The 17,581-nt window shown below is 59.6% G+C and overlaps 1 protein-coding gene across 1 annotated transcript in view; it reads left to right on the plus strand.

Moving 5' to 3' along the window:
• The window catches only part of LASP1 (LIM and SH3 protein 1), a 36,367-nt gene extending 19,428 nt beyond the window's left edge, over nt 1-16,939 (plus strand). The window contains exons 3-7 of the mRNA XM_075443648.1: nt 1,757-1,841; nt 9,429-9,536; nt 12,949-13,099; nt 13,238-13,332; nt 14,116-16,939. Of these exons, the coding sequence (XP_075299763.1) occupies nt 1,757-1,841; nt 9,429-9,536; nt 12,949-13,099; nt 13,238-13,332; nt 14,116-14,289 (613 nt within the window). The 3' untranslated portion in view covers nt 14,290-16,939. The remainder of the gene's footprint in view (nt 1-1,756; nt 1,842-9,428; nt 9,537-12,948; nt 13,100-13,237; nt 13,333-14,115) is intronic.
• The last annotated feature ends 642 nt before the right edge of the window (nt 16,940-17,581 follow it).

The following is a 17,581-nucleotide window of genomic DNA, read 5'->3' on the forward strand; positions in this document are numbered from 1 at the left end:
GTATCTGCGTTCTTCCAACTGTTAATTTACGTTGTCTGTAGCAAAGGCTGCGTGTGCTTTCAGAAACTGCTGTGTGGCTCTTCAGAATGATAGCTGCTGGCGTGTAGCCAGACCACAGCGGAGGTCTCCTGCTTCACGCTCCCGTTCTGGGCATGTCCTAAGGATTCTCTAAACACGTTGAACTGGTGCAGATAAGTAACGCAGCCTGTGCCCCACGACGGGCACGGTTATGCTGCCATGTTTTACACCAGGGTCATGATATTTGGCCGTACCAGGAAACCATAACATAACAGCTTGTGTGGCTGAAACTTCAGTAAAATAAGCAAGTAAAACCACCCCGGTCCCCTCTGACCCTGCACAGCTGAAACAGGCAAAGTCATTGTAAACCAGAGCATTAGCAGCATTTGCTTGGACTGATGTCACCCTGAGGACTGTTTAATGGTGCATTGAAGACGTGTTAAGGTCTCCAGAAATCAGATGGGCAGAAACCTGGAAGGGCTTTGTCCTCTGGGGAAAAAAAAATCTCCCCTTTGTGATAAAGCTGAGGTTTAGCTGTGGTTACTGTATGGAGACGGGGAGAGAACCCAGTGAGAAATGCGATCTGCTGGCGCAGGTGAGTGTGTGCAGTGAGGAATCCCCTTGTCCCAACTGGCTGCTGCTGAACGACCTGGATGAAGAGTTAGAATGTACCCTCAGCAAGTTTGCTGATGACACCAAACTGGGAGGAGTGGTGGATACACTGGCAGGCTGTGCTGCCATTCAGTGTGACCTGGACAGGCTGGAGAGTTGGACAGAGGAACCGGATGAGGTTCAATAAGGGCAAGGGCAGGGTCCTGCACCTGGGGAGGAACAACCCCAGGCACCAGTACAGGCTTGGGGCTGACCTGCTGGAGAGCAGCTCTGTGGAGAGGGACCTGAGTGTCCTGGTGGACGACAGGTGGACCATGAGCCAGCAGTGTGCCCTGGGTGCCAAGAAGGCCAATGGGATTCTGGGGTGCATCAAGAGCAGTGTGGCCAGCAGGTCAAGGGAGGTTCTCCTTCCCCTCTACACTGCCCTGGTGAGGCCCCACCTGCAGTGCTGTGTCCAGTGCTGGGCTCCCCAGTTCAAGAAGGATGAGGAGCTACTGGAGAGAGTCCAGCACAGGGCTACGAGAATGAGGAGGGGACTGGAGCATCTCTCCTACGAGGAGAGGCTGAGGGAGCTGGGCTTGTTCAGCCTGGAGAAGAGAAGGCTGAGAGGGGACCTTAGAAATGCCGATAAATATCTGCAGGGTGGGGGTCAGGAGGACAGGGCCAGACTCTTTGCAGTGGTGCCCAGCGACAGGACAAGGGCCAACAGGCACAAACTGAAGCAGAGGAAGCTCCAGCTGAACACGAGGAAGAACCTCTTCCCTCTGAGGGTGATGGAGCCCTGGCCCAGGCTGCCCAGGGAGGCTGGGGAGTCTCCTTCTCTGGAGATATTCCAGCCCCGCCTGGCCGCGGTGCTGTGCAGCCTGCTCTGGGTGACCCTGCTTGGGCAGGGGGCTGGGCTGGGTGACCCACAGAGGTCCCTTCCCACCCCCAACATGCTGGGATTCTGTGAACCTGCGTGTTGTCGTGTGCGCAGCCCGCTCTGTGCTGCTGCCGCTCGCTGGGATCCTCGGGAGCGGGGCTGGAGCGCTGGGCTCTGCTGGGGGCTGGTGGCAGACGGGGTGGGAGAGGGCAGCAAGCATGGTGATGGGAACGCTGTGACTAACAGTCTTCAGTCTCTCCGCAGACACTACCCGAAGCAGTCCTTCACCATGGTGGCAGACACTCCCGAGAACCTGCGCCTGAAGCAGCAGAGCGAGCTCCAGAGCCAGGTGAGCGCGCCGGTCCCTCCTCACCCGGGGCCGCCGTACTTTACCCCATCGCCCTGCGGTCTCCTGTGCTCTGGTGCTTTCCTCTGCCCTCGCACCAAGGCAGGAGAGGCGAGTTTGGGGTGTGGGTCCCTGCTTTCAGGTCTCGCCCATCGCAGCTGTGTTTGCTCTTCATCTGTGGTGGCTGTGACCTCCCTGAGGTGGGAAGGGTCCAGCAGGCAGGCTGCTTCTCCCAGTCCATGCCTTGCACCAGTTTGGCTTTTCCCAGCTGCCATCCAGCCACGCAAACAGCCTCATCTGGACAGGTGTTGACTCTCTAGGCGAGTATTTCAGGTAAACCCAAATCTTGCAGGGCTTGAAAGCTCTGGCAGACAGAAATAAACAGATAGAAGGGATAACGACTGGCACAGATAAGAATTTCTTTCTCTGGTGGGAAGAGCAGAGCCTGTTTGAGAAGGGTGTTGTGCAGACGTGCCCCGTTTTGTACCCTGAAGGTGTCCCTGGATCAGCAAAAGTCCCTAGCCTTGGTGCGTGGCTGCGGGCTGGGTTCTTGCACCGATATCTGCTGACGGTGCAGCGGGAACTGCTTGGCTTTCGGTCCCTTGGGTGGGCCAGGGAGCAACCCTGGTTTCCTTCTCTTACTCCGAAACACTGAGAACAGAAATGTGAGCGTCAGTTTTGCACACAAACAGTGGGAAGGACAAGGGTAGCGTGGAAACGGGCAGCTGTGGTGGGTGACCCTTCGTCATGGGACTTTGCTCTGCTGAGAGGCTGCGTCGAAGAATTGTGAGACGATACCCTGGACCGTTGTCATGAGCTTTGATGCTGCAGAGCTGCAGGCGTGTGCTTGGAGTACGCTGCGCTGGAGGGAAGTGCATCCAGCGGCAATTTTGGCTTGAGTCAGCGTCTTGCAGGAGAGCACAGGATGTGGCAACTCTTCTGGGAATCTATTTAATTTCTTTTTCCCTTTGAAAAGGGGGCACAAAGACTGCCCAGAGCATGGTCAGCAAGGTGTGTTGGCTTGGCTCAGCATCATAGCAGAGCTGGTTGTGGGCAGAGGGAGGGCAGCATGGGATTTCCCATAGTGTTTTGAGGGTGAGTAGTGATTTTTCCGGATCAGTGCACTCCTCTCCCTGCTGTGCTGTGAAGGATGCGATGACCGACCTTCCTTCTCTCCCCATGAGCCCGAGAGCGTCGGGAGCTGGAAAGCAGATTGCCTGGGAATGCATCCCGCTGGAGGAGGAGCAGGGGGAGCCTCAGGACCTCACCTGTTAGAGCTGGTGGTGCCTCTGCAGCCAGCCTCAAGTTTTGAAAGCTCTGCTTTTGCAAGGCCTCTTCCTTTCCTCAGAGCGATTTGCTCAATAGCTCCTTGGCTTGCACAAGCGCAGCTTGGCTCAAGCTTAGAGCTAGAGCTCAGCCTGGGGCTGGCTTTGTGTCTCATGGAGCCGTTAAGGGGACACGGTTGCTTTTCCATGGTAACAATTGAGATAACGCTGTACCGAGTGCACGGGAGTCTCCAGCGCAGTTTTGACAGTGAATTCAGGCTCTTCATTAGTTCTTGTTTATTAAAGGAGACGCTGGGGAGGGAGCGTGTTCTGCTGCCTGGGCTTTTTTGTCGCTGGTTGGGACTTTGAGCTGCTGGTGGTGTGCAGGAGGTGGCTGGAGGCAAAGCCTTGCAGAGGAGGGGGTGGCTTTATTCTTTCAAGCCGGCACCTCCAGAAGTTGGTCGCTGCAAGCCGAATGCTGGCAGGACCTCTGTCCCTAGGGGGGAAGCAGCCATGCCCAGCTCCCGGCAGTCTGGGCTCTGGGAGCTTGAGCTGGGACAGTACAGAGCCGTAAGAGCCTTCTGCGCTCTTGGTTGCACGAGAACTTGTTAGAGGGGCTGGGGTGCAGGCAGGGTTCTCCAGTCTGCCAGGCATCAGCACCCCGCCTTTTCAGTGCTGGTTTCACCCCAGAATGAGCTGCGAAGTAGGATTTCTCTGAGCGGGGGGAGAAGAGGCTGCTGGGGGGTGCTGGCTGTCTCGGTGCTTGGCAGGGCCCCTGTGGAGAGGGGCTGGAGAGGGATGCAGGAGCAGGGGGAGGGACGCAGCAAAGCTGAACCAGGTGGAAACTGCCAGGCTGAAGCGCCCAGAGCCCTGGGGAGGGTAGATCCTAAACATGCTTCAGATAAGATCTTAATTCCTCTCTGCCTTTGTTCTGCCTACAAAGGGAGTCTCCTATTTTCCAAGCGTTTGTATTTCTTGAAGCACTCTTAGCTGAAGCAGCTAGCAGAGGCTCGGGTTTATTAACGATCCCCTCTTACTAATTGCAGGAGCTGAGCAAAGCCCCGGGGACGGTAACAGGTCACTTCAGCCCTGCCAGAGCAGTCAGAAGGGCTCCCGGTCCTGCAGATGAGCTGGAGCTGTTTGCTGAGACAGGCTTGTGGCGAAGGGCTGGCTGGCTCCGTTCTGCGGTGGGCACAGCCTGGCAGGAGGGCTTCGGCACTGCCGCTTGCCAGTTCAGGTGCCACCTACAAAGCGCATCCTGGCTCGCACTGCAGGGACAGGCAGAGCTCTGCACATGGACCAAGTAGTAAAATTCCTTGTGGAGTACAGTCAGGGTCATCTCCCTTCAAGCTTGTGTTTGCCAGCTGGACTCAGCTGTGGCCGAACCTTTGGTCCTTGGTGCGAGGCTTCCCTGAGTGTGCATCCCTCTGGAGAAGCTGTGGCTGGGAGCTGCAGGAGGATAAGGGAGATCACTGGGGCTGTGTCCTCTGCAAGGGATTTCTGACTGGTGGGGAGTTGTTCCCTGGTGATGGGAGTGATGCCTGTTCCTCTGGAGCCAGGCTCCTGCAGGACTGGAGAGCTGCTGTCCTTGTGGATGACCCTGAGGAGGCTGATCCTCCATTTCCTCCCACTGAAAATCCACTGCCTGTCCACCCTGGTGCAACTGGAAAAGCCGGTGGTTCACCGGAGCCGCTGCTGACGGCTGAGCCGTGCACAGGGACACAGCGATGGGGCAGCTGCGTGCCAAGCTGGAGCAGTTTCATGTCGCTCCCGATGCCTCTGCTATTTGTGTCTGCTGAGAAGGCGTCTCCTGTTCGGCTCGCTGCCAGACACTGGATAATGGTGTCCTGTGTGGCTAAACAAGTCTCCAAAGTGGCGGCTTCGATGCCTGCAGCCTTCCCTTACAGCCCACCTGTGGCAAGAAAATTGCAGGTTCCTGTCCCGTGGCTTCTCTTTCAGACTCTTAAAATGGGTGTTTTTGGGCGCAGCCCTTCCTGCCGGAGGGTGGGGGGCTCGCGGGGCGTGGGAGGCAGGCGCCCAGCTCCCATCCCTCCTGGAGTCCTGTGCCCATCCCCTCGGGGAGCCGCTCGCTGTGTTGGGCATGGGTGCCGGCAGGGTTTAACGTGCTGGAGCTGCGAGGGGCCGTTCTCCAGCTCCCTGCAGACAGCATGTGGATGCACAAGTTACTGCTGCCCTGATCACAGAGGGAACAATTCCTCAGGGGAAATTAATTATAGATCCCATTTTATTATTCTGAGGGGATGGGGGGTGGCTATGGCACTGGCTGCATCTTTCACGCAGTCTGTGGACGGGAGGCAGCTGCGAGCCAGAGCTGGGTTGGTGGGAGTGATGGCTCTGCAGTCCCTTGCTCAGCACGGAGCTGGTTCCCGGCTGTGCTCCTGTGCCAGCGCAGCGGGATGCACCGAACCGAGCATTTCTGTCCCTCTGTATCGCCCGGGGTCACCTGCACCTCAGTTCCTGAGGGAGCAAAGGGAGCAGGGCCTCGGGAGCGTGGCTGGAGTGAGGATTCGTGCGTCTCTAAGGGCAGCCTGTGCTGCAAGGGGGATTCCTCCATGGCCAGGGGTCCCAGGTCACCTCTCTCCTCCCGGCGCTGCCTGCCAGACTCCTGCCTGCGTGACCCGGTGCCCATATAAGGGCAGGCAGAAGCTGAAAGGCGCCTTGTCTGCACGCTTCCTCCCTCCTTTCCGGCCTTTTGCTCAGCCCCGGCCATGGCTGCAGCCCAGCAAGACCTGGCCACTCCTGTGCCGAAGCTGGGAAGGGCCACGGACCCTGTTCAACTGCGGTTCCCCTGTGCTGAGCGTGGGGATGGTGGGTGCCTGGTGGCCTCCCAGCATTGCCCTGACGCTTGTGCCATGTGCGGATTTCCATGGCAAAGTGTGCTGGGGTGCAGGACCCCCAGCTAGCTGGGAGCATCAGCCTGGGGTGCATGGTTGGGGTTAGATCTGTCCTCAGACCCCAGCATCTCCCCCCCGACTCCCGGACTGGGTGTCCCTTGCAGTCGGGCATCCCTGTACAGGGGGTTTTTGGGCCAAGTTCCTCTATTCTGAAAGTTAGAGTGGTGGAAAAAAAAAAAAAGGAGGAAGATGGAGGGGAGTGATTTAAGAAGGTAAAAATACAGAGCTTATCAAAGGAACTGCTCAGCCTTGTGACTAGCTTCTCGCTTGGTGACTCTTACCTTTCTAGCCCAGATTTCTTGCAGCTTGGCAGCTTGTGCATTTGCAGCCGGTGCCTGATGCCCCGTCCTCATGGCTGGGTGAGCAGGAGGCTGCGGGATAAACCCTCTTCTGAGCATGGTGGAGCCAGCATCCCCTGCTCGGGCTGCAGAGCTCTGAAGCAGAACAGCCTTTATTGCTGATAAGGGACAAACGCATGCCTCTGCCCGCCTGGCGCTGGGGCTCTGCAGAGCAGCTCCTGGGGGTGACTCACCCCCTCCTGATGCCCTGTCTGGCTGTGTCATAGGTTTGATGTCACAGCGCTGTTAACCTTGGGTTCCTCGTGCCTGATGGTTAACACCTTGGCACTGCTCCTTCCTCATCAGTGATGTTCAAGATACATTCTTTAACTCGACTAGAAAAAGTGTTGTGTTTTTTTTTTTCTTCTCCCTTTTATTGCTTCAAGCAAAAGGAGACCGGCCTTGAAAATGGGCTCTGCTGTTCCTCTGATGTGCTTTGGCATCTTGGTTGTAGTGATCTCCTCCCCAGGTGGACTCTGCAGCAGGTTCATTAAGTGTTTGCTTTCTAATGTCACGTTAGAGTTGGAAATCTGCTGTATGATAGATCATACCATCTGTCGAAGGGTTTTGGTGATACCCCATGGCTGTGAAGAAGGGGTAGGGGCTCTGACGTGCTTTCAAAGCTCGCGTTTCTCCTGGAGCGGGGGCGGGACCTGCTCTGTGACGAGCTGCGTGCCCGCAGCCCTGCCTGGCCCCAGCACTGGAGGGGGCTGAGCTGGGCGCATCAGCGTGGTCTGGGTGTTGCCAGCCCCTGCCCGCGGTGCCAGGTCCCACACCGGAGCCAGGCAAAGCCACGGGAGAGCCTGGATGGCAGCAGAGGTGCCTTGGCTTCCCCAGAAGACATTGCTGAATGTTTGGCAGCCTCTCCTGAAAGGCGCTTCCAGGCCCAGCTGGACGCACCGTCTGGGTGGGAGGTGGCGATGGGAGGTCTGAAGGGCTTGGGGCGGACCTGCTGGAGAGCAGCTCTGTGGAGAGGGACCTGGGTGTCCTGGTGGACGACAGGATGACCATGAGCCAGCAGCGTGCCCTGACTGCCAAGAAAGCCGATGGGATCCTGGCGTGCATTAGGAGGAGTGTGGCCAGCAGGTCGAGGGAGGTTCTCCTTCCCCTCTACACTGCCCTGGTGAGGCCCCATCTGCAGTGCTGTGTCCAGTGCTGGGCTCCCCAGTTCAAGAAGGATGAGGAGCTACTGGAGAGAGTCCAGCACAGGGCTACGAGAATGAGGAGGGGACTGGAGCATCTCTCCTATGAGGAGAGGCTGAGGGAGCTGGGCTTGTTCAGCCTGGAGAAGAGAAGGCTGAGAGGGGACCTTAGAAATGCCGATAAATATCTGCAGGGTGGGGGTCAGGAGGATGGGGCCAGACTCTTTGCAGTGGTGCCCAGCGACAGGACAAGGGCCAACAGGCACAAACTGAAGCAGAGGAAGCTTCAGCTGAATAGGAGAAAGAACTTCTTCCCTCTGAGGGTGACGGAGCCCTGGCCCAGGCTGCCCAGGGTGGTTGTGGAGTCTCCTTCTCTGGAGATATTCCAGCCCCGCCTGGCCGCGGTGCTGTGCAGCCTGCTCTGGGTGACCCTGCTTGGGCAGGGGGCTGGGCTGGGTGACCCACAGAGGGCCCTGCCAACCCCTGCCATGCTGGGATTCTGTGAGTGTCTCCGTAGGAGTCTGTGTTTTGGAGAAAGCGGTTTTATCCTGCCGTGCTGCTGGCTCTCTGCCTCTGAGCTTTATCTTGGCGCGGCACGTGAGCGCGGCGACGCTTTGCAAGCACAGCCCTCATCCTGCAAGCTCTTTCTTTGCGGGGCCAGCCTGGCTTCCTGGCCGTCCGGCTGCGGGGCGGGAAGGGTTAGAGGACACTGCCTGCGCTGGTTGGACAGGCAGCGTCTGGCCCCAGTGCTTGGGCTAGCGTTTCCCTTCTCGGGGAGCGAAGCGTCGGTGGCTCCCCCAGCCTGCTCCAGGCTGTGCCGGTTACACAGGGGCTCGGAGGTTTGATCTGCTCGCGTGAGAAGCAGTGGTGACCTTTTCATTTTAGTAGCAGCACACAGCTGTCCCCAGCACAGAGGGTGAGCTCCGGGGAGGTGAATCCCTGGGAAAGGGCAGCTTTGGCTGCAGCAAGACCAAGCCCCTAAGGCTCTTTCCCCCCACGATGGGCAGAGGTGGCTGCTGACAGCCATGGGTGCAGGGCCAGGTCCTCGCGGAGAGGATGGGGGAGGTCAGGGTGTCTCTCTGCACATCTGCTTCCCCCCCCTCTATGAATGTGCGTCGTCATTCTGGCTGCTCGGATCTGAAAGCCAGCAAAGCAGCTGTGCCGGGGCGGGCAGGGCAGCTGGGCACTGTTTCCTTCCCTGTCGGAGCCATCGAGCCAGCCGTTGGGTTTCAGCCTCTGCAGAAACTGCTTCTGGGTGATGTGGGTGGGAGCAGTGGGGACTGGGACCAGTAACGCCCGGAGCCGAGGCGTTGGGGAGCACATCTGGGCTGCGGCTGTGTGCTGTGTTGGCTCCCGCCTGGGAGAGCTGCAAGCTCCAGTCTTAAAGCTGTAGAGAGCTTTTTTTTTTTTTTTTGTTTAAATAAAAGGGCAAAGAAAACTGGGACTTTTCAGCTCCAGGGTGTGATGGGAAGGGATGCTGATGTCAGTGTTTGGCAAACAGAAATAAGTGTGCTTGTGTGTTGCCAGCCCCCACCCTCTGGTGTCACGACAGTCTTCTGGGTGTATTCCTTCCCAGAGGTGGCAAAAAGTCCTCTGACGTGGACACGCATCTGTACGGGCGTAGCTCAGAAAGTCCTGGGTTTCTCGAGCAGGCAGCTCGCCGTGGGTCCGCTGCTCCGCGGTACGTGACTAGAGTGCGCTGGTAGCTCACAGGAAACTCAAAGTAAATCCGAGTCCGCTGAAAGAGAAACAAGATCAGCAGATGGGGGGGAAGCTGTTTGTGTGTTCTGGCTCTTGGCAATACCCCATTCTGCTCTTACTGGGTACACTGGTGGGTCCCCTGAGCAGGGCAAAGGCCCTGTTAGAAAGCTGCTGCGTCTCAGGAAGCACGTGGGTCTAAATCTGTTTTGGTTTTTTCGCTTGTATGCAGATTCGCTACAAGGAAGAGTTTGAGAAAAACAAGGGGAAAGGCTTCAGCGTGGTGGCTGACACCCCGGAGCTGCAGAGAATCAAGAAGACTCAGGATCAGATCAGCAACGTGAGTAGCTTGCAGTCTCCGCATGTGGGGTTGCCGTGACCTTCCTCCCACCGGGGGAGGCTGCAGGGCTCTGCCCGAGCCGACCTGCACACCGATCGCTGCTGGCGAGGCTGCGGGGTCTCGACAGCCTGGCAGCGTTCATTCTCCAGCCCGTTTGCCGGGGCGTCTGGTGATCCTCGTACACCTCTCCTGGCTCCTCCGCGCTGGCAGACGCTGCAGCCGGATCCAGAGAGGTATCCGAGTCCTTCGCTTCTCCCGAGATGCTCAAGTCCACGTGGAGTGTGAGAAGCAAGAAGGGGAGCGGCAGAGTGGTATTTGATGGGGGCAAATGTGGCCCAGGGGTCCTGGTTGTCACCGTAACCCACTGCGGGGTCCGGGCTTGCTGGGGCCAGCCTGGTGCTGCTGCTGCTGAGGGACTCCAGTCCCTCTTCTGCTCTCTCTGGCTGACATTTGTGTGTGGAAACCCTGGCCGAAGGCACACCTCTTCCTCCCGTCCCTGTGCAGCTGTGACTGTCCTCTGCCAGGCTCCACTTGCCTCCACCCCTCTGCTCTCCTGCACAGCCGCTCTGTGGAGAGGGACTGGGAGTGCTGGGGGATGACAGGGTGACCATGAGCCAGCAGTGTGCCCTGGCTGCCAAGAAGGCCAATGAGATCCTGGGGTGCATCACGAGAGTGTGGGCAGAAGGTCAAGGGAGGTTCTCCTTCCCCTCTGCTCTGCCCTGGTGAGGCCCCACCTGCAGTGCTGTGTCCAGTGCTGGGTTCCCCAGCTCAAGAAAGATGAGGAGCTTCTGGAGAGAGTCCAGTGCAGGGCTACGAGAATGACGAGGGGACTGGAGCATCTCTCCTACGAGGAGAGGCTGAGGGAGCTGGGCTTGTTCAGCCTGGAGAAGAGAAGGCTGAGGGGACCTTAGAAATGCCGATAAATATCTGCAGGGTGGGGGTCAGGAGGACGGGGCCAGACTCTTTGCAGTGGTGCCCAGCGACAGGACAAGGGGCAACGGGCACAAACTGAAGCAGAGGAAGCTTCAGCTGAACAGGAGGAAGAACTTCTTCCCTCTGAGGGTGATGGAGCCCTGGCCCAGGCTGCCCAGGGTGGTTGTGGAGTCTCCTTCTCTGGAGATATTCCAGCCCCGCCTGGACGTGGTGCTGTGCAGCCTGCTCTGGGTGACCCTGCTTGGGCAGGGGCTTGGGCTGGGTGACCCACAGAGGTCCCTGCCAACCCCCAACATTCTGTGATTCTGTCTGCGAGAGGCTCAGCTCTTCCATTTCCTAAAATTACATTAAAACTGTGCCCAAGCTGGGCGGCTGTTAGCCTGGTGACTTGCGCTTCTCCCACCACCTTCAGCCCCATCCACGGGGCCAGCGCGGGCGGCTGTGCATTGCCATGGCGAGCGAGGAGGATGCATGCTCGCACGGAGAGCTGCGGCTCTGCGCGTGGCAGACGTGGGGGTCTCGCCGTCCCCTGCCCAAACTCCACCCTGCGCTCCCAGGCGTCGTGGCACAGGAGCCTGTGGTAGCATCTGCCTTCAGGAGAATGCGGGGAGTTAATTAACCTTTAGCCGTTAGTGAAAGTCATGCGTGCTCCTTATCAAAGCCCAGGAGCTGTTGCGCAACCCCGGCAGGGCTGGGAAGGCAGGTTTCTCCCTGACGAGTAAACCCTCCCCCGGAGCGCAGTTTTGAGTGGGAAAGCTCTTGGGCATCCGCTCGCCTTCTGGGAGCTTCTTCCAGCTCTGCAGCGCCCCGAGCTGCTCTGTCCTTTCCTTCCTTAAGCATCCCTGCACTGGGGACAGAGCCCCGGGGTGGGAGCTGCTGGCTGCTCCCCCAGGGAGGAGGGTCTGGGTGTGCAGGGACAGGGGGGCAGGTGCTGCTGCCCGCGGTGGGAGCTGGCACGCACGCAGGAGCTTGCATGCAGCCACAAACACGAGAATGCCCAGCGGGGCAGGGGGAGCCTGTTGATTCCATCTTCTGGTCCCGTTGTGCGGTTCTCTGGTCCCTCCTGGGCGAGCTGCAGGATATTGCCAGCACAGCAGACCCCGGGACAGCGAGGGCTGGGGAAGGCTTTGGGAAACGGACCTGGCTGGAAGATTTTTCTTGGTGGGGTCTGAGCTGGCAGGAGACGAGCACGGCTTCCCTGCTGTCTTTCCATTGTGGAAGACACCTCTCCTTTTTGAGACACGCGGTGGAGGTTTTGGGGAGTTAAATCATGCGGCGGAGCGCCAAGACCAGCCTATGTCCCTCCCCTTGGCCCTTTTCACCCTCTCCCAGCCACGGGAGCGGTTTGCAGCAGGTTCCCCCATGGCATCTGGCCGCCAGCCTGGGGTTGCAGTGACCCGCTTAATAAAGAGGCAGAAACAGGCCCGCTCCCTGCCGAGAGCCCAGCTCAGTGGCAAGGGTTTTGCTCCCTGCCAAAAGCCCAGCTCAGTGGTGAGGGTTTCACTCCCAGTGGTGCAGCGGCAAAGGGAGTTGCCCGGCACGGCAGCGCTCGCTGGGGTGCGACCACCTCCGCAGCACCCAGCTGGAGGGTGCCCACGGGATCCTGCATGTAGGGAACCCCCCCGGCGATGGAGCTCTGCGGAGCCTGAGCCTCTGGCCGCCGGGAAATGCTGTCCTGGGGCCGTCCCTTGCTCAGGCTCCCGGCGGCGGCAGGGGAGAAGGGTGCTCCCCTCACGTGTTCTCCTTCAGGGAGAGCGGCTCTGCTCCAGGCTCTGCCTGTGCCGGGAGCCTGCTTGGTGCCCTGCAGTGAAGAACTGTTTAACCAGCAGGCAGATGGGCTCCAGGTGCTTTCCGATGGCAACACATTCATTAGCACGAGCGGCTATTAATTTTTACACCCACACTGGGGCAGTTGGGTTAACACTTCCCTCCTGCCTGCTCCCGGGGGAGGCTCAGTCCGATGCAGCCGGTGTGTTTGGTGCTATCTGCTTTGAGTCTCCTTCAGCAAAAAACCCTGCAGCCCTCTCACGCTTCAGTTACGGAGAAATCTGGGGGTAGAGGTTGGAGCGGCAGCTCCACGGCTCCTGCTGTGCGCAGCCATGGGCTGGGGAGTTGCAGGGGGCTCTTCCTAAAGGTGCTTTTGCTCGGCGTTCCTGCAGGCTTGGGAGTCTGGTCTTGAACCTCACCCATGCCTGAAAAAATTGCATATCCCGCCCACAGGACACTTAAACCTCCTCCTTTCCGTGCCACAGACGGGTCTGAGGAAATGTCCCGGGGCAGACGGGGTTGGAGCAGCCCCTGGGACTGCTGGGGAGGGTGCGAGATGGCTGAGGCTGAGTCCTTGGTGGCCAAAAGGAACGAGCCGGGACGAGGCGAAGGACGATGCTGGGGCTGCAGGAGCTGCTGCTGTTGCTGGGGCCGGCGCTGCGGGGCTGTCGCAGCTGCGCTCTGACCTCTCCTTCCTCCCCTGGTGCTGCAGATAAAATACCATGAAGAGTTCGAGAGGAGCAGGATGGGCCCGAGTCCCAGCGAGGGCGCTGAGCTGGAGCGCAGGAACTCCCAGGAGAGCACCGGTTACCGGAGACCCGCAGACCAGCAGCTGTCTCACCACATCCAACCCAGTAACCCAGGTACAGCAGGGGGCTGCGGGTGCTGCCGCCTGCCCTGGTGCATGGCCCTGCACTCGCAGGCTCCTTTTGAGGGGCTTTGCGTGTGTCCCCCCGGTCCCAGCACCAGCTCCGGCTGACGGACCCGTCTTTCCCCCCCAGTCTACCAGCAGCAGCCGCCGTCATCTCAGTCCTACGGCTACAAGGAGGCCACGGCGCTAGCCTCCACGCAGCGCAATGCTCCTTCCGGAGGGGGGGTGAGTACAGCCCATGGGCTTGCAGCACCCACCCCAGCACCAGCCCCCTGGTTCCCACCCCCGGGGTCAGCGTTTGCTCCGCTTGCTGCTGCGCAGGGGAAGAGCAGGTTTGAGGGGGGCTGGCGGGTGGAACGCGGGGTGCCTGGCTGCTGCTTGCCACGGCTGTCACTGGCACCAGCATCCCTGTGTTGAGTGAAAACCTCCCGGATCCGGCACAGCTCTTGTGTGGGGCTCAGCACGGCCCCTTCGTAGAATCATAAAATCACTGAGGTTGGAAAAGACCTCTAAGATCATCCAGCCTAACTCTCACCCCAACACCACCGTGCCTGCTAAACCGTGTCCCAAAGTGCCACATCTACGCTGTTTTTGAACCCGTCCAGGGATGGGGACTCCACCACTGCCCTGCGCAGCCTGGTCCAATGCTTCACAACTCTTTCAGTAAAGGAATTTTTCCCAATATCCAGTCTAAACCTCCCCTGATGCAGCTTGAGGCCATTGCCTCTCATCCTATCGCTGGTTACTTGGGAGAAGAGAGCAACACCTGCCTCACTACACCCTCCTGTCAGGGAGCTGTAGAGAGCGATAAGGTCCCCCCTCAGCCTCCTCTTTTCCAGACTGAACAACCCCAGTTGCCCCAGCCGCTCCTCATCAGACTCGTGCTCCAGACCCCTCCCCAGGCCCTTCACCCCCCCTTGCCCTGGGACCCCCCACAGATGGCGGCTCTGCCCACCTGGGGCAGGGCATGGGGAGGGTCTGTGCCCGCTGACCCCTCTCTCCCCGCAGAAGCGTTTCCGCGCTGTCTACGACTACAACGCGGCTGATGAAGACGAAGTCTCCTTCCAGGATGGCGACACCATCATCAACGTGCAGCAGATCGACGACGGGTGGATGTACGGCACGGTGGAGCGCACGGGTGACACGGGCATGCTCCCCGCCAACTACGTGGAGGCCATCTGAGCCGCGGAGTGGCCGGGGCCAGGGCTGGCAGCCGAGCCCCCGGCCTGTGCCGGCCCCTCTCTGTGTGTGTGCGTTTCTCTCTCTGCCCCAACATCCCTTCTCCCATGTGCTCTGCCGTCGCCCGCCGGAGCCATGTCCTGACATCTCGGTTACTCTGTGTTTCTGCAGCCGCCTCCGGTTTCTCTTGCCAATTTAGCTTTGTTCTAGCTCTGTCGGGGCTGTGGGACTGTCTGCAAGGGACGCTGGGGGCTCGAGAGACCAAACCACCACAGCTTTCCTTCTCCTCCAGTCTCCTTCCTCGAGCCCTCCCGGGCGCTCCGGCACTGCTGGCTGGGGGAAGCAGCTGGAGTCGCCGGGACCCCGGAGACCGTCTGTTAGGACCAAATTCCCCCTGCTCTGGCAGGGCTGGGCCGAAGGTGGTGACGCCTGCGTGGACGAGGTGAGGGATGCTCGTCCCCAGGGCTGGCGGGAGGGCTGAGCTGGCAACCTCCACCCTGCACCGCTCTGGCTCATCCCATTGCTTCCCCTGGCTGCGCTGCGCAGGGTTTCCATTCCGCCTTCGCTCCCTTCAGTCCTTGAAGCAGAAAAAATTCACAGTTGAAGTCGTTTAACAAAATCTTTCTTTCTCCTTGGGTTTCCGAGCGGCTGCTCTGGATAGCCCTGGAAGCGGCTCCTGCTGCTTCTGCCTCGGGCTCCGGCTGCCTTCTTCTGCCTCCCCGATCCCGCCGGGGCCGAGCCAGGGCTGTGCCGGTGTGGGTAGAGGAGTCGCCAGGGTGTTGCTTCGCCCGGAGGCTGCTGCTTCCGCTCGAGGGCTGGAGGGGGGCCAGGCTCTCCCCTCTCCTCTGTACGGGGGGGAACACTGCGACACCAAGACCTCCCGTCCCCCCTGCAGCTCTGGCTTTCTCTGTGGGCCGGGGTCGGGGGGTCCCTGGGCCCCACGTGCCGGGGCAGCCTCTTCCTCTCTTCCAGTGGTTGCTCCTCAGATTGACACAGAATCTTCCTGCTTCTCGCTTGCTGCTGCTGCTGGGCTTTTGGGACCCTCCTGAGCCCTCCGCCCGCTGGGTAGATGGTCTGGGGAGCCGGCAGGATCAGCCACCATCCCTGGGCCTCTCCTGAGCCGTATGTGAAAGATCCTCCCGCTCTGCCGCCACGCTGGGGACCGTCCTGGGTGACTGTCCCCTCCGGCAGCTCGGTCTGGAGTGGCAGAGACTGGGGTTTGGCATCCTGAGCCACCCCCCACCTCTCGTTGGTCTCCAGCCGTGGTGGCTTTTGGGGCCACCGCTGACTTGGGATCGCATCATGGACCAAAATCTCAAAGCGCATCCCCGTCCCCTTCTCTTCTGGGCTCCGAAGGTGCTGGAGCTGGGCAGGGGCAGGTAGAACTGGAAGCCTGGGTAGGGCGGGCAGGGAGCGGGTTGCTCTTCTCCTGGCTCGGAGGAGCCAAGCATCAGGGCAGCGGCGATGCCTTTGCGCTGGCTCCGGCGCTGCCGCTGCCCCACGCCTGCTCCCAGCCCCAGCTCGGCCCCGGGCGGCTGGAGGAGATCAGCCCCTTGCCCGTCTGCTCGGGGCTTTGGCTGCATCCACAGGGCCGGGATGCTTCCGAAGGGAAGCTGCCACCTTTGCTATTCCCAAAGGAAAAGAGGGAATCTAGGGACCAAAATGGATGAGTTGAGACATTCCTTGGCTGTCCCTGGGGACGTGTCCTTGGGGACGGTCTCGCGGAGGGGGAGAGGATGCCGCCGCCTCGCGCTTGCGGTCCCTTTTCTCAAAGCACACGGGGCTGCGGGGCCAGGTCGTGGTGCCAGGGCTGGGGTCAGCGGCGTCGGGGGCTGCTGGACCAGGAGCTGCTCTGGTGGGGAGGGGGCTCCTGGCTCCGTCCCCAGCCGGCCGCAACAGGAAGGGGGAGCAGGACGGGGACTCCTGGCACCGTCCTCCCCTCCGGGTGGAAAAGGGACCCCCGAAGCAGCCAGGATGGGCTTTACGGGATGGGAATCCCGGTTGGTGCTAAAATGAGCGAGCACAGGAGGAGGGGAGAGGGGGCAGCTGGGCAGGGGGGGGCAGTCTGCGTCTCCCTGCTAATCCTCTTAATCACGTTCTTGTCTGGCAATGAGGGGAGTATCAATGTGAATAAACCGTTTTTTAATGGACCAAATAACACAGGCGATTACGTTTTGGTATACAAACCTTTTTTTAATGCTACCTTGAAACCATTGTCCTAATTCTCCCCTCCCACGCCCTGCCCCTGCTCCCCTGCTGTGGGGAACAAACCTCTTACTGCTTGATTTCTGCCTTTTCTCTCAACTTATGCACTTTTTTGCCTTTTTTCATAGCTGAAAAGCACCTAAACCTGTATTTAAAATAAAGAAATAAATAAAATAGTAAAAAAAAAAGAAAAAAGCTAAATTGCTTCTCGTCACGTGTAAAATAGACCTCGTCCGTCCCAGCTTCCCCGGTTGCATTTCAGTGCTGAGCTTAGAACGTGTTTTCTTCCGGATCCGTCGCTTGATTGGGGTTTGTCCTTGTGTACTTCCCGCCGGGTTGAGCACCCACCAATAAAAAAATGTGATTTGGCCTTTTTAACTGAACCATCGAATGGAACACCCCAACCGATTCTCTTCCCGGTTTACTCGAATTAAAAGTATAATTTTTACCTGCTGATTGTGCTGGGTTTGATTGCGGTTCCTCCTCTGGCCGTTTTGCCGCTGCCCTGGGGCGCAGTGGGGATCGCGGGGCCGGGGGCGGCTGCTGGAGCTGGGGTCCTCGTCCCTGCCTGGCTCCCCTGGGAGCGGGAAGCGCCGGCGTCCCTGGGAACCGACCTGGGACGCAGCTGCTTGCCTCGTCCCTTGCTCTCAGCGTGGCTTGAAGCCAAGCGATGCTCCTGAGGTGTCCGGAGCCCCGCCGCAGCTTGTCTGGCCAATGGGCTGCAGCCGCTGGTCGGGTACCACGGAGCCGCGGGAAATCAGCCTCAGGACTCGGCCGTGAGCCGGAGAAACCCTCGCAGGGAGCGGGGTGGAGGCGCGGGCGATGCCTCCCCATGTGCTGACCCACTTCAGGGTCTTGCTGAGAGGCCAAACGCTGGTTACAATGTGGGTTTGGGATCTGGTGAGGTTCAGGCAGGCCGGTGGCTGCTCCGGAGACCCGACCCACCCAGGGAAATGGTAGGCTTTGCGGTGGGCAGCACAGGAAGGGCACCGGGGCCCGGTGATGCCTGATCTGTCTGGGAATGCAGCACTGAGACAGCCAGGTCCTCCTGCCCCAGCCAGCCCCTGTGCTCAGAGAGCAGCTGGCGACG

Source organism: Opisthocomus hoazin, chromosome 26 (genome assembly GCF_030867145.1).
Source record: "Opisthocomus hoazin isolate bOpiHoa1 chromosome 26, bOpiHoa1.hap1, whole genome shotgun sequence".
NCBI lineage: Eukaryota > Metazoa > Chordata > Aves > Opisthocomiformes > Opisthocomidae > Opisthocomus > Opisthocomus hoazin.